Source organism: Dreissena polymorpha, chromosome 13 (assembly GCF_020536995.1).
Source record: "Dreissena polymorpha isolate Duluth1 chromosome 13, UMN_Dpol_1.0, whole genome shotgun sequence".
In the NCBI taxonomy this organism is placed as follows: domain Eukaryota; kingdom Metazoa; phylum Mollusca; class Bivalvia; order Myida; family Dreissenidae; genus Dreissena; species Dreissena polymorpha.
Window position 1 is genome coordinate 35163159 of NC_068367.1, and position 23456 is coordinate 35186614.

General features: G+C 34.1%; 1 protein-coding gene across 4 annotated transcripts in view; it reads right to left on the reverse strand.

Annotated features, from left to right (window-relative positions):
• LOC127856544 (uncharacterized) overlaps positions 1-23456 on the reverse strand; it is a 74903-nt gene that overhangs the window by 24989 nt on the left and 26458 nt on the right. For all 4 annotated transcript variants that reach the window (XR_008038115.1, XR_008038116.1, XM_052392822.1 and 1 more), the window contains exon 3: positions 1705-1917. Coding sequence is in view for 2 of the 4 variants with exons in the window: in XM_052392822.1 (XP_052248782.1) it covers positions 1705-1917 (213 nt within the window). In the remaining 2 variants the exon portion in view is untranslated. The remainder of the gene's footprint in view (positions 1-1704; positions 1918-23456) is intronic.

Sequence of the window (23456 nt, forward strand, 5' to 3'; positions counted from 1 at the left end):
AAAAATATGAAAAAAGTGACTAGCCATTAATTTTTATATATTTATTTTAATTAACCATTCAACTTTACTGTATATGGTTTTGTTCATATTTTTTAAAATGTTTATAAAGAGTTATATTAAATCCATTTTTTCCAAATCTTTTTATTGTTCATGCCAAAAATGCCCTTAGTCCCAAAATTGCATTTTTTTCAAAATGGCCAGTAAAAGGCAAGATACTGTATAAAAATAAATAACACACATAATGTTTTTAAATGACTGCAAGTGTGGCTTTGCAAAACTTATTTAAAAACTGTTAGCATAACAGGATCAAAGAAATTCGGTCATGACATAAATGTCGACATGACAAAGCCATGTTAAAAGCCCGCTGGCACGGTGCTACGCATCTTGTAAAGTACAGAGATTCATCATCGTGAGGTTGGCTGGTCACACCTTCCTGTTGCTTCTTCAATTGTGTACGTCATAAATAGTTTGCACCAAGGTGAGATATACATGTAGTTGTAAACATTTATCTTTTCATCCAGGAGTATTGAAGAATCTGACCTGGGCAACTCGATCTTTGTCAAAATTGGTAGTTTTGCCAGGCAAGAAGGTTTTTGAAAATAATAATGGAATTCAATTGGCTAAAGGCAAATATATAATAGTTTGTATTGATTAAACCAATGAATTTAACTTTGTCAATAATAATTTCCATGAAATTCTGACTGCTAACATTCAAATAAACTTCAGAAATATATCAATTTTAATATATTCAAGAAAACACATCACTCAGTGTCATAACAGTCCAGAGTTCGTTAACTTTTTTGTGACATTTACAAAATCTATTTATCACAAATATTTGTCTGCAGGTGCAGTAAGTAATGAGCTCTAAATCTTCACCAATTTTTAAGAGTATGTTTTTTAAACGAACTACATTCTGCAGATACTGCAGTGTTGTTTTGTACTTAAAAGATATATCTACTGTATAACCATTTATATTCACTAGCATTTTTTTTAATGACTTTTTCATGAAAACTTCAATTTGCAAGTTTCTGATACTTAGAAAAAAAGAGGAATTTGCGTCAGAAGTAAAACATTGACACAGCATTTTAATAATTCTCCCGCAAACTAATCAACATTTCACTATGAACATAGTAAATTTCAGATGACAACAATAAAGATGGAGATCACCACTTATAATGCTTTTTACAACCAGGATATGAGGGCTTGAGGCACCAATCCTTACAACTCATAAGCAATTCATGGCCACTTATTTGCGGCATATTATTGCACTTAGCACATGTTGGAGTATGGCTAAACTATAGTAGTCAGTTACAACTGTTAAATGCACTTTTTGAAGACCAGAGACATATTGCGCCAGATTGCGTACATTTCCTTTAATGGGAGCCATTCAATGTAAATGCGTTGTGGATTGATGATTGCGGCAACAGTAAGCTAACTCATATGAAAGCTGTAAATTGTTAGTACAGTTTTGCTTTTAACAGTATGAAAATCAGTACATGTACTTCTTAGAAACCCGATTGTGTGACATGATCAGAGTAATTCATAACAGATGAATTAACATCTTGTTCAGAACACAATAATATTATTATCAGTATCAGCTCATGGGGCGTCGCTAGAGACAGGGGTTACACTACACCGACTATACTGCCAGGGGGGAGGGTTACATTACATCTTCTACTCTGCTGGGGGTTACATTACACCTACTATTCAGTTATCAGTATCAGCTCCTGCGGCGTCTCATAGACCTCTTTCAGGTTCACCAGTCGCGGGTGATCGAGCGCCATCTCAAGCATGACGACTTCACGGAGGATTTCTTCCCGGCATGATTTGCCGCGCCGTCGCTTCTTGATGTACTTTGCGGCAAGAACTTCCCCGGACGTTTTGTTGATGCATTTTTTGACCACTGCGAATTTACCCCTGAAAATATAAGAGGAGTGTGCGATTAATATTTTTATATAATGTGTAATCTTTGTTCAGGTTGATGCCTTTTCCTTTTCCTTTAATCTTTTATTTGTTTTATTTTTTATTTATTTTTTTAAAATCAACCCTATAATGTTTTGAATAGTCTTGACTTATCATTATTTAAGAGCTGCAAAAACAAAAGTCGACAGAAAAATATTTAATCTTTCCTGGGATTTGAATCCGGCACCTCAGGAAGCAAAAGTGAATGTGCTACCACTGTTAGTATTACTTAAGGGAATTATAAACGCTATAGTAGTACTGCACATATTTTCAAAATATTAAAAATTATCGAGGAAAAGCTTTACGAACACGTTATTATTTCCCCCTTTTTTTGCATGGTGATTATCTATTAATGAACTAATAATTTTAACATTTTCTTAGACTTTGTTGATATTTCTTTTGCTTAAACATAATATAAGCATTCTGCTTTGAATCATTGACAATTATTTTTAAAATCCTGATCATCTTTTACATCTGTAAGCAAGTCCCTTTAAACAATATACCTTCTTTTGCATGAATTATGTGTCCATAGTGACACATTAATTTATATTTTGCATACTGTCTTACATCATACAAGTCAATGCATTCTAGAAAATCTATTTTTCCATATGAGTCACAAGAAAGATAATCCATAAAGCCGACAATGGAATGGCAAAAAGACATTATTAATTATTCAATTTTCAAAACAAAGGCAAATCATCGATCATTCAAAACTATGTCTGCCCAGTGATTAATTGTCCGTTACTACATCCACCATGGATATTATCTGCAATTGGCTTTGTCTACATGTAATTACAGGCATAAATCGGAAAACATTGTAAATTGTACAGTAGGTTGTAAACTTTTTTTATGTTATCGTATTGTGAAACATTATGTAAAGGCACCTATAAACATTGTAAATTAAACAATATTGTAAAGATAATACTCATTTCTTGTGACCATTATAAGGTCATTTGCAAAGCCAAGGAACACTCTAATAAATATAGAAAATCAAACATGTCACTATAAAAGAGTCATTTCTTTTAATAGCGTATCTTTAACGACAGAATGATATCTTATATTGTATTTGTCACAAAACATGTCAGTACATATTGGCACGTTAAATAGTTATTTCTTCAAACGGCTTCTCTAGAAATATACAGTAATAAATAACAATTCACTTGTAACAAAACTTGTTAAACTCAAAGGCGTAATAAAACCAACAGATATCGCCCATAATTTTGAACAAATTGGGCACTGAACAAGCCTATCAAATTTCATATCAACTTTTGTTCTTGTGTGTGCTGTAAAGGCTATCAAATAACAGAATAGATGGTCACGTGTAAAACTACTGTATCTAATAATGAAATGGTAGACAGATACATTTTCATGGTCAACCCTCATAATGTCTTTAGAAACGACCTTACGCGGTGACTTAATGTGGCCTTCTTATAACAGTTCAAGCATTATTTTTGGGTAGTCATAATATGTTACAATATTGCTCAATTAGACGAGATGACCCTTTCAAAGCCTGCATGGTTATGATTTACTAGTTCTGTCTATTGGAATGCACTATGAAATTCTTTATGGGATATTCAGTGTATTACCACTACACTGCAAATTAAAACTTCCTACTTTGAAACTGTTTTAAAAACATTTAAAATACTTGCAGTTACTGTACACATTGCAAATGCCTGACTGCACACAATTATTGACTTAAGTTGCAAGTATGTAGTCAGCTGCAACTACAGTTTTCTGGACATAAACAACACACTTTTCATTTGCAAATAAAATGCCTACTTTAATATAGTCACATATTACAAACAAATCAATGAAACAATCTATGTGGTTTCTAATAATGTAACTTAATAAAAGGCTTAAGGGAGTTTCAATCATTTAATACTATTTAACATTGTGATGCTCTTATGTTTAGATTTTACCTTAAAGTTTTCAAAAGGGACTCAGGTTAGGACAATAAACCTTAGACATTTGATTTTAAAACATACATGTAAACAGTAAAACAATTTATTGAATATTGCCTTTCAAATATAGCAGATATATATGAAACTGGCACAATTACTTTAATCATGGAATTCCTTTTCCTTAAATGTTATCTATTTAAATTTCTCCCACCCCACAACCCTCCAAACTATTTTAATCATGGGTTAGAGCCTGAGCATGAAAACACTTTATTTTTATAAATAACTAACAAAATTCTTTTCATTTTGTAGTCTTACATTTTTTGACAGGAAAATCTTCTGAAATGTAATCATCTTGATAGCGTAATCATGTTACTTAACTGAAAAAATATACACCATGATGTAGACACATTTTTGCTTTTAAAAACCAAATTGGAGGTTCATATTTCATAAATAATGCCCTTCATTCCAAATGAAACCATCAGCATGCCTATTTTCACATCAACTGCGAGCAACAACAAAAACCCTCGATTAAACATAAATTTCAGATTTCAAACAACTTTCTACCAATTCGAAAAGCACAATGCAATACAATTTGCTATGTTATTCACTAATCACTAGAAGACATTATAATAATTGCATACATAAAGGTTGTCTTCAATCAACAGAATAATCAAGAAGGATAGTTTGTACAGTGAAACAGAAATGCCTTTATAATGACACATAATTTTACGGCAGTAAACCAGACACAACCATTTGTTATTTTGACAATCACACAAATGGGCTAAAAAACATGATTTCAACAAAAATATCGGCTGCGACCATATGGCATCAAATTCAAGATGTGTTTTTACATCATTCCTTTCGAAATCATCCCAGAATAATTGGGAAGATAATTAAGCACAATGTTTTAAATCAAATTGAGAATGATATTGCTTTCAAAAGAATGAGAACAAGAGCTGTCACCAAAGGATGACATTTGCCTCCTATAAACACTTTGATAGAAGTTATGAGCATTTTTCTAAACCTAAACGCAGATTTAGAAACCTAAACGCGGACCCTAAGTTCAAGGTCAAGGTCACAGGGGTCAAACTATTTGTGTGTATGGAAAGGCCTTGTCCATATACACATGCATACCAAATATGAAGGTTACATGTATATCTCAAGGGACATAGAAGTTATGAGCATTTTTCGAAACCTTAACGCAAAGTGTGACAAACAGACAGACGGACGGACAGTGCGATCACTATATGCCCTCCTTCGGGATAATAACCTTTATCAACTCTACAAGTGGAGTGTCCGATTTGATCAGTGGAACTATGCCGCAAAACAAACTTAAACTCCTTTTTGTGTCTTTAAACACACCCTTAAATGTTCTAAGCAATTGCAAAAATATCTTTCTTAATTTCTGTCTTGAATGCCAACATAATGTACAGGGGATGCAGTCAGTGCTGCAATCACCAAAAGTAACCCCAGATGTATCTGGCACTTGCATTATGACCCTTTTCACAGGGGTTTTCATGAAAAATTTTTTTGACCATGGCATCCCAAGGAACTGTGAGTTCCTGAGCAGTCCTAATGACTCTTGCACAGAGACAGTTTAAAATACAAGAATTTTTACACCCAAGCCCTTCACTTGAAGAAAATTGCTATGTGCAAACAGCATAAAACAAGACCAGTCTGCAATCAACTCGCAGATTGTTCAGGTTTTATGCTTTATGCTGCTCATCAGTATCTAAGGGTTGGAAATGAAAAGAAGAAAAACTTGAATCTAGTAAGACAGTCTTAAATTAAATTCAACTTTCTAAGGGACTACAAATGGCATCCCAAGAGGGACGTGAGTTCCTGAGCAGTCCTTGACTCTAATTGCACAGAGACAGTCTGAAAACAAGAATTTTCACACAAGAAAAGTAGCCAATTAAATACAAGGAAACTTATCAACCCCTCAAGAAATTATCGAGAGACGGATCAATGTTGCAAGCGCTGCATCAGCAGGAGGAAGTCACTATTATGTGCTATCAGGTCAATATCGCTATAAAAGTCCTTGTTTGTTGTGTGTTCCATTGTGGGACATTTGTGATAAAAGCCTGGTTGTGGTTAGTGTATTGTAAGCTAAAAATTTAATTGCTTTGTGAAAGAATACAAGCTTTTAACTCATGAACTTTTAAACTCTTGAACATCATTTAATACAACAATAGCACCGCTAACGGGTGCCAACACTCGGCTGCGGGTGCATTTATGAATAAATGAAAGATTGTCAGATTATTAATTATTTTTTTTAGAGGTCACAGTGACCTTGACCTTTGACCTAGTGACCCAAAAATGGATGTGCGTGTAGAACTCATCCAGGTGCATCTACATATGAAGTTTCAAAGTTGTATGTGGAATCACTTTGATTTAAGAGACAAATGTCATGGTTTTAAGCACGACGTAGACGACGAGTTTAGCTATTACAATACCTCGGGTTTTCTCCGAAAACAGCTGAGTTAAAAATTATGCTTAAGTTGTAATTTTATTATTGTGATGCTAGATCATAAATTTATTTAATTTTGGGACAGGTATTTTTTGTATGGATTTCAGGGGTAGAACAGCAAGGAGAAATATGGCGTTTGAAGCAAACACAAATATTTGTAACTTGCAACATAAAAGAACAAATATGACGTGCAAACATTACTTTCTAAAAAATTCATGCACAGATTTGTATTATTCCAATAAGCAAATGAAACATCAGCAGGGTAGCTAAAGAGATTGCCAAGCAATATAGTCCCCTACCGTTGAAACTGTACCATTGTCAGTATTTTTTTGTTGTTGCCATAGCAACCAGAATTCTTGACGTAGGAACAAAATGAAATGATGTGCATAATTTCCATATTGCCATCTATCCATGTTTCAAGTTTAATGAAAAAATATGAAGAACATTTTAAGTTATCGCAAGATCCAAAAAAGTGTGACAGACAGACTGACTGAATGACAGACAGAGCGCAAACCATAAGTCCCCTCCGGTTTCACCGGTAGAGGACAATAAATGTGAACATGAGTGACCCAACGATATTACTCTAACCAATAAAGTTATTAAAAACATAATCAATTCATTTGTTCTTTAACATTTGACCAAGTAGTGCGACCTTGACCATTGACCTTGCATGTGACACCCAGTTTCGCCATGCTGATCACTAAATATTCGTTCCAAGGTATCCAAAAACCAATCCATATTGGACAGTTACTATGTATGCACCCAGGACAAATATATGCCGCCAGAACATATAACCCACAATTAATGGTTGATCTTGTAAAGTATCACATAGCTTTAAACAAGCAAATTCGTTGAATTGATATACCAAGCCAATATGCTTCTGGACACAAAAGAGTTATATTTGACACTCAACAAGAGATGTGTTTGTCAGAAACACAATGCCCCCTATTGCGCCGCTTTGAAATAAAATTTCAATATATCATTTGGCAGGTTTTGAAATTATCTCCCTTTTCAAGCTTATAACTTCCCTTGGATTGTATTTACTGACTTTTGACCTTGAAGGATGACCCTGACCGTGACCTTTCACCACTCAAAATGTGCAGCTTCATGAGATACACATGCATGCCAAATATAAAGTTGCTATCTTCAATATTGCAAAAGTTATGGCCAATGTTAAAATTTTCGGATAGACGCACAGACTGACAGACGGACTAACGGACAGTTCAACTGCTATATGCCACTCTACCGGGGGGATAAAAAAGCATTTTTTAAAGATACAAAGGGCCATAACTCCGTTATTAACAGATGGTGTACAATGCCATTTGGTGTGCATCCTCTTATCCATATATATACTCATACCAAGTTTCAATGAAATCCGCCAAAGAACTTCCAAGATATGGCTCTGGACGGACGGAAAGACAGACGGACGGACAACGCCAAAACAATATCCCTCCGCCAATGCTGGGGAATAATAAGCCTTTATGACCTAGCATACAATAAATGTTCAAAACATTAAGCTGCACTGAAAATACATACATATATATAGTTAATTATCATATCAAAGAGTACTGTACAGCCTGGTTGCTAACCTGAGTGGCTAAGAATGTTACCAATATAATAAGTTAAAGGGACTGTCAACCACGAATGATGAAAAAAGAAAAGATCTAATATACCGTATTTTTTACAATTGTTAGTTTATATTGATTAAAATATCACGACTGGTATATCACATTACTTGAATAAAGTTCATATTTTCAGTATATTCGGTAATAAAATTTTGCGATGTGAAATCGAAAGTACATCGCAAAAATAGGTGACATAACGATTTACACACTATAAAAAATGCAAGTAGATTGATCATTTTATATATAAAATATATACAATTCACTACGCATGCACAATTTGCATTTCTGGGTTCACCACGTGTCGATAATGATCAATCTCATACTTGCGTTATTTATAGTTAACTGGTACTTACCTGGTAGACATACCCAGTAAAATTTATTACCAAATATACTGAAAATATGAAAACTTAACAACTTTTTTTCAATTAATGTAATATACCAGTCGTGATATTTTAATCAATTTAAACTAATGCTTGTAAAAATATACGGTATTTTACAATTTTTCTTTTCTTCGTCGTCGTGGTTGACAGTCCCTTTAATATATAAGGCAGCTGATCTAATGCCTTTCATAAAGAACACAAGCTTTTTTTAAATTTGCTCTGGGTACCTTATTTTGTACCTTTCATGATCCACTGTTTTGATCAAACTTGACCATATATGAGAACAAGAAGTAATTGTGCAAGTTTCATGTTGATTTGAAACAATTTTGGTCTGAATTGGTGCCACAAACTTTTAACTGAAATTTGTTCTTTTGAACTATTTCACTATAACCTTTTCTTCTTCAAAAATCTGCAAATATTCTGAGCAGGTTTTTAGATTATGGACAAAAATAGAAGTCCACGGAGGTAGAAATTACGCAGAGTTAATGTCGACAACTGATTGTCCAACAATAAACAGTGATCCCAACAACTGATTGTCCAACAATAAACAGTGATCCCAACAACTGATTATCCAACAATAAACAGTGATCCCAACAACTGATTGTCCAACAATAAACAGTGATCCCAACAATTGATTGTCCAACAATAAACAGTGATCCCAACAACTGATTGTCCAACAATAAACAGTGATCCCAACAACTGATTGTCCAACAATAAACAGTGATCCCAACAACTGATTGTCCAACAATAAACAGTGATCCCAACAACTGATTGTCCAACAATAAACAGTGATCCCAACAACTGATTGTCCAACAATAAACAGTGATCCCAAAAGTTCATCATCAGCATATCACATATCTGAGCTCAGGTGAGCTCAACAAAATCCACAAAGTTGTATAAATGAACACAAAAATGCAACCAATCCTATCAAGTAACACTCGAGGTTCGCTGATAACACTGTTTGTTGACCATGTGTTCAATACTGTTAATTAAATTTCAAACCAATAAATCTAAAACCAAAATGTAAACAGAAGTTGTTGATAAAAGAATCAAATTAGTTTCGTGTGTCATGGAATGTCGAACTTAACAGCCATACAAATGTCATCCACAAACTGTTACACCATCCCAAGGCCCCTTCCCCCAAGAGAAAGGCCCCTTCCTCAAAGAGAATTTCTTTAAAATGTTGCAACTTTCCCCACGTTTAAAGGTTAGTTTGGAAACTTTTTTCCCTTTTCACAGTTTTGTCGATTTTTTTCCCTAAAATGGAAGGCAAGGCCCTTTCCCCAAATCTAGAGAAAAAGCACTGCATCATGAAATGAAGGAGTTTGAAACAAAAAGACATGTCAGCAAAATTTTAATAATATTCACTTATCTATACAAGGAAAAAGTACTTAAGATTGATAATGATGTTAAACATACAATACTTTTTGCTGTTTACAAGTATATTCACATTAATCATACACTAAATTCTGCATGCAAAATATTTAGTATCACTTATAATGATTCAAGTTTTTATCCCAATTAAAAATGATTTTCTGACTCATTACTGCACCTTTATTAAAGCACTGTTCAAATTTTAAAAGGGCTCAATAAATGAAACACTATGCTATCTTCTAAGGTTTTTATTTAATCCTCAAACTACTCTATTCAAAATCCTTTATCTGTAATAGTCAATTAAAACGGCAATATATTATATTGATTATTGGCTAATTAGCGGTGATTTAAATGTTACATCTTGCTCTGGTTCATTGATAAGAATGTTAATGGGCAATCTATGATATCTATGTAAATCTCTTCTCTGTGTTAATTTTGATATATTGCTATTCAAGTTTGTGAGACTTTGGTTAACCCTTTCAGTGCGGGAACCGAATTTTGAAGACCTTTGCAAACAGTTTGGATCCTGATGAGACGCCACAGAACGTGGCGTCTCATCAGGATCCAAACTGTTTGCTATTCTGATAATATTCTTTGAAAAAAATCAAAGAAAATGCTAATTTTAGAAATTCAGCAGACAACATTTTAGCAGAAGACAAATTACCCAGCATGCAAAGGGTTAAAGATTGCTTTGAGGTCCAAATTTGTAAGCCCGAACAAATGTAACGTACACAAACTGTATCTGAAAATGAGAACAGTACATATAACTGCTTTGGGCCAACTTTAGTCTAGTTCTGGCTATTTCGTTGTAAATTAAATTTATTAGGTATTTGCAAATTTACTTTTTTAATGTATAATTATGATAATTCAGGTTTTTGAGATTTGAAGATTCTACTGGAAGTAAACAATAAGTAAATTTGACTAAAAATGATGGCAATTTATTTTAACTTATCATAATTGCAATATTGTTATTATAGAGGATTTATATTATCATAATTCATATAAAAAACCTGGTGTCAGGTCAATCCCTGAAAAGTACATACATGTATATGACAGAAAAAGTAAAACAATTTAGGTAGTTTTTACACAATGTATGTACATGTATTGTAACACTGCCTTATATTAACATTCAATGTGTAAAACGTAACCATCCAAAGTAATTACACTTCATGCATTCAAATACACACAAAATGTACCCTTTGAAGAGGCTATTATTTGAGTTTGTGCAACCAGCGTTCATTTGAGACATATTTAAACTCATATAGATGAAAAACCCCAAAACAGAACAAGTCATGTAATGTGATGCATGACTGCATGTAGATCATGAAGACACACACAAAAAGCTTCATTTAATGGAAACTAACATTTTACAAAATTTAATAATGTGGCAATGACATTCAATGTCCAAACACTTCCTTAATTTCAATTTTTTTTTTCAAAATTGTTTAACACTACAATTTTAATCTTCTACCCGCAGTAATATTGTACTCTTAAATTTCCCTATAACATTAGATTTTGGTGATGGTTTTAATATTCAATATTTTCTTTACAATTTAATCAAAACATGCAGTGTGATCAATCAAAGTTAACGTGAAAAATAGCTCCTTTTTTTCTGAAATTCACAATTCAGATATTTCTTGTACACTGCAAATTGCAAGTTAACAAAACAAGTATTTTAACCCTTTCCCCATCAGAAGCAAAGTGAAATGGCTATGTGCATGCAACCAGCATAAAACCAGTACAGCCTGCGAGTAACTCAGAGTCTGTTCAGGTTTTATGCTGTTTGCTGCTCATCAGTATCTAAGGGTTAGAAATGAAGCATTTAAAATTTGAATCTAGTAAGATAGGTCTTTAATTAAATTTAACATTCTAAGGGACTAAAAATGCGTAAAAATACGTATCTAAGTGGTAAAGTGTTAATTTAAGCTAAATGTCTCTTACTACAGTACAGGCAACGTGTACTTTGACAAACGCCACTGGTCGTGGTGTTCATTTTACGGTGTTCGCTTACCAAACGACCCCCGCGATGGGTGTTCAGATCATATATTCGCGGGGGCTTTTTTACATAAGGTGGACACCGCGAATCACCGCGGACCCATAATATCTAACGCGGCGTTCATCGTGTTCGCTAAAAATAAAATAATTAAATATAAACGTAAATTATTGATCCCTTTCATTTAAAGCAATAATGAATACATGTAAATATAGTCTAATAATGTACATGCTGGTCGAAGGATATTTTAAGTATTTAACGTGATTTTATGCGCATCTAACAATATATGCAATGTTTATAGGTCTCTACAAGTGTATATCGAGCGAAAAAAAACACAAAAAAACAACGGTTACGATACACACCTACATTGTATATACAGTTGCCCATAATATCACTTTAAGTACGCATACATTTGCACATACATATAGTTTATTATGTTCATTTGTACATTGTACATGTAAATTTAAAACTCTTGAATGACCATCGCAGACAGGTATTATCAGTGGCTGCGCGGCATTGCGGTGATCACGGGTGTTCCAGTTAATGATAGCGTGCAATCGCGGCGATTTCGGGTGATCGCCGAACACCGCGGTCAGTAGCGTGTCCGCCCCCGAGAAATGTCACCCATCGGGAAAATTGAACACCGCGGACACGCGTTTTTGTCAAAGTACACATTGCCTGTATTGTATACAAAATAACTCGACAGTATTTTCAAGGAGCAAAACCTTTCAGCTATCATGCAGGCAATCACCAGTTTATTTAACGAAATTTTGAATAACGTTTTAACCCTTTGCATGCTGGGAAATTTGTCGTCTGCAAAAATGTCGTCTGCAGAATTTCTAAAATTAGCATTTTCTTCGATTTTTTTCAAAGAATACTATCAGAATAGCAAACAGTTTGGATCCTGATGAGACGCCACGTTCTGTGGCGTCTCATCTGGATCCAAACTGTTTGCAAAGGCCTTTAAAATTCAGCTCCAGCGCTTTAAGGGTTAAAGTCTGTTTGCAGGTGCATCAACAGTCTTTTCATTACAAATAAATACATTTCAACTAAACCAGTGTTTCATTACCACTCTTTTGTACTCACGCGGCAGTAAAGGACAATGGAAACCATATAATTTCGAGTTATTGTAGGCTCACTGTCATTTATTGCCGCATAAAATTCAAATTTATTTCAAACCTCTGTAAAATTACCGAGTCCAAAATTACATCAGAAAATGTGAATTTTTAAGCCACCCTGGAGTTTGCATTTGAATTTTTTTAATTTTTTTTGTACTCGTTCAGGTAAAATGTTGTCTTTTTAATGGTGCAGACTTAGAGTGCGGGAAGAAAAAAACCTTTTAAGCGATAAATTGGATGAAAATAATTAACAGGAAAGCATACAAAATGCATTTTTATGTTTTCAGCCTTTAATAAGCGATAATAAAGAAGGTCCCTGGTTTGAACACTATGGAAACCTTCTCAAGGTCTACTTTTAAGCCATCGATTAATGATTCTACCTAGCAAATTGACTTAAGTGCCTCAATAAGCGATAGGCTTTTAATGCACTCAAGCTTTACAAAAACAAGTTTAAAATTAATTTATGGATGTGGATACATGTAATATGTGATAAAACTTTAAACTAAGCTACTTTTATAAAAATTCAAATAATAAATAATACAGCCAAATAACTTCTTACAAATAATATAATAATAATTCATCCATTGTGAAATTCAAAACACACAAAAACAAATTTGTTGAATGTTTTCTTATATTTATATGTTTACAAATTCTTTAACATGAACATGCAAAAGAAAGCTTTTATCATTTTTCTATCAATGATATAATGTGTATTTTCCACAATTGTCTGGAAATATAATGATTTTGTACAAAAAAAATAGTTCACAAATAAAAGAGTCATTTCACAGAACGATCATACTACAAACATCACCACATTTTTTAACTGCCTTAAAAAACAGATACATGTACTATGAACATGATTTGTCATTCCTCATTTGATACAATGTTATCTGCAATAAATCTAAGGTACCACACCTCAGTCAATACTGAACATGATATCACTATATGTATACAGAGGTAACAACTTCAGATCGTTTGTCACACTCATCTTTTTTTACTACTGCAAAATCTATGCAACATTTTCTATTGTCAATACTGAACATGATATCTGCAACTGTCAACAGAGGTATCAATTTCATATCGTTTGTCAGACTCGTGTTATATTTGCCTTGCAATACACTGCTGCAAAATCAAAATCTGCAATATTTTCTACCTTCTATGGATTTAAATTTTTCATATGAACACAATAATGAATTAATGCCATTCAAATACTGGGGGACAAGTTACCCGTTTCTCTACACTTAACAGTATATACACAATAAACATCGGTCAGTGTCCATAACTTTCAAGCATTGGACTAGTATCCCAAAGGTATTGTACGGAAATTTTAGTTTGCTCAATTACAAATATCTGTAAAGTTTTAAAAATACTTTTGACTACAACTTTTTTAAGGGCCATTATAGGATCCCTATCAATGCTGTCATTTTACACAGAGTTTTTTTCACCATTTTCGGAATGTGGCCGGGTCCCTGTGGACTGGGAAAAATTGCAGCATTTTCGACTAAAATTGGAAAAATATTGTTGTTGTTTTGCTAACAAATGTTACCAAATTGGAATAAGTGTATTCAATATTATATTTACAAAGGTTTAACTTAAAGACCTGGATTGGCACAAAATGTTGAGATATAAAACCATTTTAATTGGAATGTCCCATGTGGGAAAAAACAAACTTTTTTTCCATTGGGAATGGGGCCGAATACCAGGGCCCTTGATTTGCACTTTTTACCGCCGAATATCGGCGGCTTCCCCTATGAAAAAAGTATACTTTTTTCCCCTATTTCAGCTAAAAATTCCCCCTCCCCAAATTTTTTATTTTTTTTTACTTTCATACTTATTGTTGCCAGCTGGTATTGTGCTACTAACCTTTGATAATGGTAACTTGCCATAAATAAAGGGACCATGTATGTGGGTAATATAGGAGAAATAGTCTGCTGGAACAACAGAAGTTTCACCTCTTTACTATATTGACATTCACTTTATAAAGCATAATTACAGTATAGGCTTATATGAGTGTAAAATATACTAAATTATAAAAACTGAGGAGCTGCGCCATGAGCGCATGATAAGCCCGTCGTTCGCCAATGAAGTAGTAAGGTAATAAATAACCCTTTGAATCATTTTTTTACTTCAGTTTATTTGTATTTGAATACATGGTTTATTTTATAAGTACATGAGCATGGAGCGCCGTCTCCTTGACATTCATACCATATCTTTTTTTGAGTATATGTATGCATTTCTTTAGAGGATATGGAGTTGAAGTAAACCTGTTATAGATATTTTGACCAATAATAAAAGAGAAATGTAGATGGGTAAGTGGTAGTGTACAATCGGAATAGAAAAAAGCTCACCTTGTTCAATTTTTCAGGGATACTAAAAAAAAAAAAAAAAAAATCCATCGAAGGATATTTGAGCTACAGTAGGACATTCAATGAAATCACGAAATTTTGACGAACAAAGTCCCATAACTCTGGAACGACAATTCAGAATTCCGTCAAAAACGAAAGGGGATCAGGGTTTATCAATATTAAGATTGTGTTAAAATTTGAAGAAAATCTGTCAAAGGATATTTGACGTAGCGTACGACATTAACAGACGGACGGACGGACGGCTACGGTAGGACATTCAATGAAATCACGAAATTTTGACGAACAAAGTCCCATAACTCTGGAACGACAATTCAGAATTCCGTCAAAAACGAAAGGGGATCAGGGTTTATCAATATTAAGATTGTGTTGAAATTTGAAAAAAATCCATCGAAGGATATTTGAGCTACAGTAGGACATTCAATGAAATCACGAAATTTTGACGAACAAAGTCCCATAACTCTGGAACGACAATTCAGAATTCCGTCAAAAACGAAAGGGGATCAGGGTTTATCAATATTAAGATTGTGTTAAAATTTGAAGAAAATCTGTCAAAGGATATTTGACGTAGCGTACGACATTAACAGACGGACGGACGGACGGACAGACGGACGGACGGACGGACAGACGCGGGGTATACCATAATACGTCCCGTCATAGACGGGCGTATAAAAAGCAATGAATGAAGTGCAAACATGTAGAAAAAAATGAAGTAATGAGAGACTCTGAGAGCAAAAAATAATTCCACCATCAAAGGTAATCAGCGCGAAAATTCCCTCTCATGAGGGATGTGGGTGGCTTCCCCTGGCTGCAAGAGAGGCCCTGAATACTGGCCCTAACTTGCAATGAAAAAAAAACAACCTGTTACATCATTACATCTCTATACATGTCAGCAAAAATCACCTCAATCTCTTAAATCAGAAAGCCATATAAACAACACGATAGCAAAAGTTAAGCTCTTGTAACCATACCGCGTATTAGAGCCAACATTTCATCAAACAACTCAATTGGACTTATCATGACTTCAAATGCCAAGCATGTTTGCATACAACTTTACCAACAAATCCATTACAATTAGATGAAAGGTATGTGACCCCGTTCCTCCACATAAATTATGAAAATCATATTAACATCTCCACATCACTGTCACTATATATCCCCCATATCTTGATATGGTCACTATGTTACGAGTTGGACATTCCAGTTGTTGTCCCGCATTTCCTAATCGCAAACATTTAGGCCAACACTTGATGTAATTAAGAATTCATAATTGCATACAGGTTGACCAAGGTTATTTATCTGTAATATATATTTCATATTATCTTCTGCATACAGGGGTTTTTTTCCTTCTTTGGGACCCGCCGAAAATCGGCCCTTTGCCCTCGGATTATTTTTTCTCCTCAGCTGGTAAATTTTCCCCTAGATTTCATTTTCCCCTAAAAAAAAAAAAAAAAAAATTTTTTTTTTTTTTTTTTTTTTACCTTTAAATATATAAGTTAACCTGATCCACTGTAGAAACTAGAAAAATCTTGTATAATAAAATTATCTGTCGCCTTGAATTTGTTTTAAAAACAGTAAAATATGTTAAATTGATTATTTTAGACTTTGCTTATTTTCCCCAAAATCCAGCTTTTCGCACAATTTTTTTCCCCAAAATTCGACGTTTCGCGCAATTTTTTTCCCCTCAAAAAAAGGCCAGGCCCTTTCCCTAAAATCAGATAAAAAAAACCTGGCATAACTCGGTGCATACAATTCTAGCTGTTGTTATATGATGTGGAAATGGAAGTGGACAAAACTGATATTGCTTGATGCAAGTTGTATTTTGTCATATGCTGTTGTCTGCTTGTTGTTACTGTACATGCATATAGTATTTTGGTAAATATTCTGCCTACAGAACATTATACCTGCTTGGCTCTTCAGAAAATATGCTTAAAGTGTTGTTTTACATTAAAATTAAGGGCCCTTAATGGGACCTAAAAATTTCCAATTGACTATTTAAAAACAACAAAAAAATTAATTATTTAATTAAATAAAATCTTTTAAAATTAAAGTTCAACATTAATTTCATACCCCTTCCCCCTCTAAACATTAAACCTTTTATACTCTTCCATTCCAAATATTAAAGTATTTGTTAGCAAAAATAAATGCAACATTCATTTCACAATTTTAGTCAGAACAACGTGATTTTTCCCAATCCAAAGGGACCCTGCAGCCCCATTCCCCAAAAAAGAAAACAAAACACTGCTTCAAAACCATTTATAAGCTTGTAATAATGCACCCAAACCCTAAGGCTTTTTAGAATTATTAAGTTCATTTACAGATTAGATCGAACCAGTAATTTGTGTTTAATTGGGGTGATCTTAAGAATGAGCTTTAACAAAATCACACCAGTGGTTTTTTTACCATTTTGGAAATGGGGCCAGGTCCCTTTGGATTGGGAAAATTTGCGGCGTTATGACTAAACTTTCGAAATTACAATTGAGAATACAAGTGTTTTCAGCACTATATTATAAACTAAGATTGAACTTGTATGAATGCTAGTTTGACGAAATATTGAGACCTAAAAACAAAACAAAAAAAACTTCCATTGCAAATTTTTAGCTCCCATTAGGGAAAAATATATATACTTTCTTCCATGGAGAATGGGGCCCGATTACCGAACCGATTTTGAATGAAACAAGAGAAGTGTTTGTAAGAAACACAATGTACCCTTCTGCGCCGCTTTGAAGCCATATATTTGACCTTTGACCTTGAAGAATGACCATGACCTTGACCTTTCATCACTCAGAATGTGCTGCTCCATGAGATACACATGCATGCCAAACATCAAGTTGCTATCTGAAGCGACATAGAAGTTATGAGCATTTTTTGAAACCTAAATGCGAAACCTAAATGCAAAGTGTGACGGAAAGATAGACGGACGGACGGTCCGATCACTAAATGCCCTCCTTCTGGGGCATACAAAAAAACGCTGCAGACACTCCCATTTCCAAAACAGAATACAAGTCAACTACGCAACTATGACATAAAGTTAATACCGTAAAAAACCAGTCATAAGTCTGCCCGCTCATAAGTCGGGGGGTAAAAATTTATACGAAAATCAGAGATTTTGAATATGTCCAAGTCATAAGTCGAGTCAGAAATTGTCCGTCTACGAATTTCATAAGCAGACGCCATTTAAGATGTACGGGAAGTTTTTATTCTATACATAGACCATGACGTCATTATAGCCCTGTGCGACGTAGACATAGCGGACACGTGTAAACTATGTACTTTGTGTAATATAATCAATACAATATATATTTAGGATATCAAAAATAATAGATAAAAATATAGACAAGCAAATCATTATGAACCACATAAAAACAAAATCAACAACATAGGAAACCAAGACGCATATACATGTTCATCGTAATTTACACAATTAACAACGACGTACATACAAAAACCAAACTTGGGTTCAGCAGCACTATAATTATTATTTGATTGGTCTGCAAATTCTATCACGCGTATTTTAAATGCATTGTCATACGCATGGCATTTGCGTTTTCCAGGCATTTTCACAAATCAAATGTGTTAGTCATTATTAATAAATTATTAGTATAAAGTTTGCACTAAATTGTCCACGCTAGTAATAATCCACAAACTTATAATCCGATCACACACTGTGATCATTGTAATCAAATCTTTGCACTTTTAATCTGACTATCAAAACAATTGATTACTTACTCGGTAAAACACGTTTTTATTACAATGATTGACATAAGCAATAGACCGCTAAATCCACCTTTGTTCTACATAACAGTTTAAAAGGCGGAGCTATGCACGTGATCAAACATAATTGGACGATTACCAGTGAATAACAAACTCGCGATAGGTTAAACATGTCGCTTTACAAATTAAAGGAATCTTATTTTATCGGCGAGAAGGTTGATGCTTTATGGCTTCTTGACAGGAAGCGGCTTTCCTTTCATCATGTTTGATGACGTCAAACTGTCAATTCACACAGATTGCCAATTATCGCTCGACTTTAAAAATGACCTGATCTTTTGTTTACGCGTTCAGTTATTAAAAACACCTGCTAACATGAAAACTTATGATTAAATTATGAAAATAAAAACAATGGAAATGTTGCAAACTGTGGTTATATTAATTGGTAAGTATCAGTTAAAAGACGACATTTCATGTGTCGTAAATCACCGAGTTTTTTTTATACAACAACAAAAATTGCCGCGGGGATCAATCTTGGTTGAATTTCTTTTTTTTTTTCATGGTCAAACTCATAAGTCGATACCATAATTTTAATAAAATTTTGCAGGTAAAAAATCTCGACTTATGACTGCGCTTTTACGGTATTTAATTCACCACTCTAATCTAAGAATGATTAATGCTTGTTAAAAAATATCGGCAAACTTGTTTAATAACCTTTGTATGGATGTCCTTCTTTTGCCAAAAATTTACTTCAGGGAGACCCAAAGTTGATGCAATAAAATTATCTCTCAGCAAAAAGCCTAATACAAAATGTTAATACAACTGTTTTGTTGCTATGTTACCTAGTTCAAATGAGAGGACTGTCTTTGTGCAGGAGTAAATTCATTAATTGCAGATGTCACCACTTGTCAAATGCAGTTTCCTTGTCAATTTGTTTCGCAATGTTAGCGGATTGGTGTAAACTAGTAATCTGTGGATAAACACAGGGGTTTGTCCGTTCTTTAAATAACTTCATACATTTTTCCCACAATTTCATCCAAACAAATATTGCTGAATAATTGTGTTAAATAATCATCAGCATATTTTTAAAAAGGAAAATTTTACTTAAGTATATGTTACTAACATATTTGATCATTTCTTGTTTTTTCTTTTCATTTCTGTTCAATTTGTATATAAGTTATATCAAAATTCAAATTTGCAAATGTTTACATTCTTGTAAATAGTGAACAAGGTAGAGGGATTGAGGGTTTTACTTTTTACCATGGGGTCTAGGGAGGGTGTATATTTTACTGGCACAGGAGGCCTGAATTTTTACCAGGGTGGGGGCTGTATAGTTTACTGGGCAGCTATTACTGGCATGGGAGGGGCTTACTTTTTACCAGGGTGGGAGCTGTATATTTTACTGGCCAGCGATTACTGGCATGGGAGGGGCTTAAAATTTTACCAGGGTGGGGCTGTATATTAATTTTACTTGACAGCTATTACTGGCATGGGAGGGGCTTAACTTTTTACCAGGGTGGGGGGCTGTTCATTTGACCACGGAGAGGGGGCTTGATTTTTTTCTATCAGGGTCTTTTTAAGTCTTTGCAATCTACCACTGATACCACATAGGGTTGCTTTACCTTTTACCAGAGACATGGGAGGGCTTGACCTTTTACCAGGAAGGGTATGTGACTTGTTACATTTGTAGGTGTTTGGGGGGGGGGGTAACCTTAAATCAGGGGGGGGGCAACTTCATGTTTGACCAGAAAGGGGGGGGGGTATTTTTTTTTTACCAAGTTAAGTGTGGGGGGGGGGGGGCCGCAAAGCCAATATATTGTAAAACAAGCACATTCGTTGAATTGATATCACCCCTCAATTGAATGTTGAGCAAAATAGTGCAAGATAATAATTATCAACAGATCAATTTTAAGCATAATTGTGTTACATGAATTATGACACCTACATGTACATGTACATGAATCTCAATCTCATTTCTTTTCCAAACAAAATCAAACTGCCACCATTTCAACATGCTTCAATTAAGATTCCTAAAGTTTTTTCAATTTTATGTAAGTCTAATAACACTATAATAACAATTTACAAAACCTCGTGGGAGGTTTATAATAAGAGAAAAACATTTGAAAGAAATTAAATATCAATGGGTATTAAAAAGCCAAATCTGTTTGGAATTTATGCATACAGTTTAGTATTTCAACACACCTACGTAACCCACTTATTTGGACAAGATCTCAGCCGGGTACTTAATAGGAAATGTAAATAACCTACCTTCATGCATTGTATGCCTCCATAATATACGTCAGGCCAAAAAAAAAAGGTCTGTTTCTGGTCTCCTTGGGAAAAAAACAATACAGGGTCAGTCTAAGGTAGGTATTTTAATTTTTTTATTCTCGGGTACTAGAATGGAAGGCTACTAAAGCTTGTAATAAGAACAAAATGTATATATATGCTTTGTTTGCATGATATTACATCTTATATTAACGAAAATGGAAAAAAATAAAAAGTTTTTTTTGGTGACCCCAATAAAAAGTTGGGGGTCGGCGCTGATTTGGGAAACACGGTCGGGCGACCCGGAAACGGGCCTATTTTTTCTTTTGGCCTCAGAGCAAAGGCCTTTGTTAAACCCATAATAGGCATGCAGGTATATTTGCAGATATATTTATCAACAAATACCCACCAATAATCCTATCTCGTCTCCAGTTTTGAACGCTTTTAAAAATGTAAGATAATGGTCCAAAAACAATGCCTTACATGTACACGTGTTTTATACATGTAAGGTTTTATAATGTATTATACAAAAGTAAAACAACAAGTGATCATTTAAAAAAAAAGAAGACTGCAGGTTAAATTGGTAAATTCATGTAGTAAACTTTTTAAAAATCTGTATTGCTTAAATTCATAAGTTTAAGAATGATATTTGCAATTTGAATCCAATTTAATAGCAAAAATTACTTTAATTTCACTCAAATTTGTGGTACATACAAAATCAAGGCAGGGCCCTCAATCGATTTTAGGGAAAGCGGGTCGCTACCTTCATGAGGGGGAATTTTCACGGCGTTTCCCTTTTATGTGTTTTTTCTTACTCTCTCATTATTACATTTGTACATGTTTGCACTATATTCATTAATTTGTTCATAGAACATTTGACAAGATTAAAGTGAAATAAAATTGAGATGTAATAATCATGAGACACATCTTTAAAAAAAAAATATTTTTTTTTTAATTAAGGGGAATGTTTCCCCCCAAAAGGGGAAAAAAGTATACGTTTCAGGTGGGGGACTGTGGCCGAATTTCAGCCGCATATTTGATAGATTGAGGGCCTTTCAAGATATGCTTACTTCAGTTTGTAGTCGTATCATCCATCTTACTTCATTTTGTTTGCGTTTAATAGAATATTTCTTGAACTTCTCTAAAGCTATTTGAGTCAATAACAAACCTGCTGATCTGAAATGCCTGACCAGGGTTTTTCTGCCTATTTTGGGAAAAGGAGTCGGACCAAATTGGGAATTTTTTATCGACAAAATTGGCCATTTTGGGAGTTTTAGCTTCGATGAAACGGCTCATTTCGGAAAAAATTGTGAATTTATCATGCTTAAATAATTCAGTGGTTTAACAAATAAATTGTTTTTATTTGTTATTTTGTCTTTTTTATATAAACATATGCAATATTGGGCATGTTCAACGTTTATTCAAGTACTGCAGTTTTGTTTTTCAGTTACAATACACTCTGAGATAAGAACTGTATAGTCAAAACCTTATAGCAGATATTTTTGACCAAAACAAACACTGGTTAGTCACACAAGTTATAAGACACTTCATTCTTAAAAAGAACAAAAAAAAAAAATTTTTTTTTTTGGGAATTGGGATTTTTTTTTATAATTTCGGTTTGGCATAGGCAGGGGTGTCAATTGTCCCAAATTTGAAATCCGGAAAATTAAGCCGTAGGATAAAGGGAAGAGAGGGCCCAACCCCCGAGCCCTAGCTTATTGTCCTTTTTTTTAATAGTCTTTCTAGGTGCAATTTCTGGTGAGTACAATGCGAAATATTATAAACCAAACCATCCATAACACCGCAGGTGTAATTGTCATTCTAAACAAATGATAATAAGAACTTTGAAATAATATTAAAATCGACAAACCAGCGTATCCGAAAACGACTGTCCGAAAACATGTCGCGATACATCATTTGCAAATGAAATGAAATATGCATATCGTTTGACTGCAGAAAATGAAAACCAGTAACCAGTAACCTAGCAAATACGCAGTCAATATATAATTTGATTAACATATTGTTTTAAAATATGATTTTGCAGTTCTTTACTTAGCCAGTTACTGCTCAAGTCAGTGCCAGCCGCTTACCAATCAGAAATCAATTAATAAAATCGGTACCAAGCGCAAATGTCCGGAATGCAGACGATGCTATAACAATATTCGTTCTGAAATGATGCCGCACTAAAAGAATTTTGTCCCTTCCCACACCCGCCTTAAACAAACTCATCGGATTTACATTCACCTCAAAATCAACCATGGACGGCTCAAATCCGGATTTCCGGAATAATC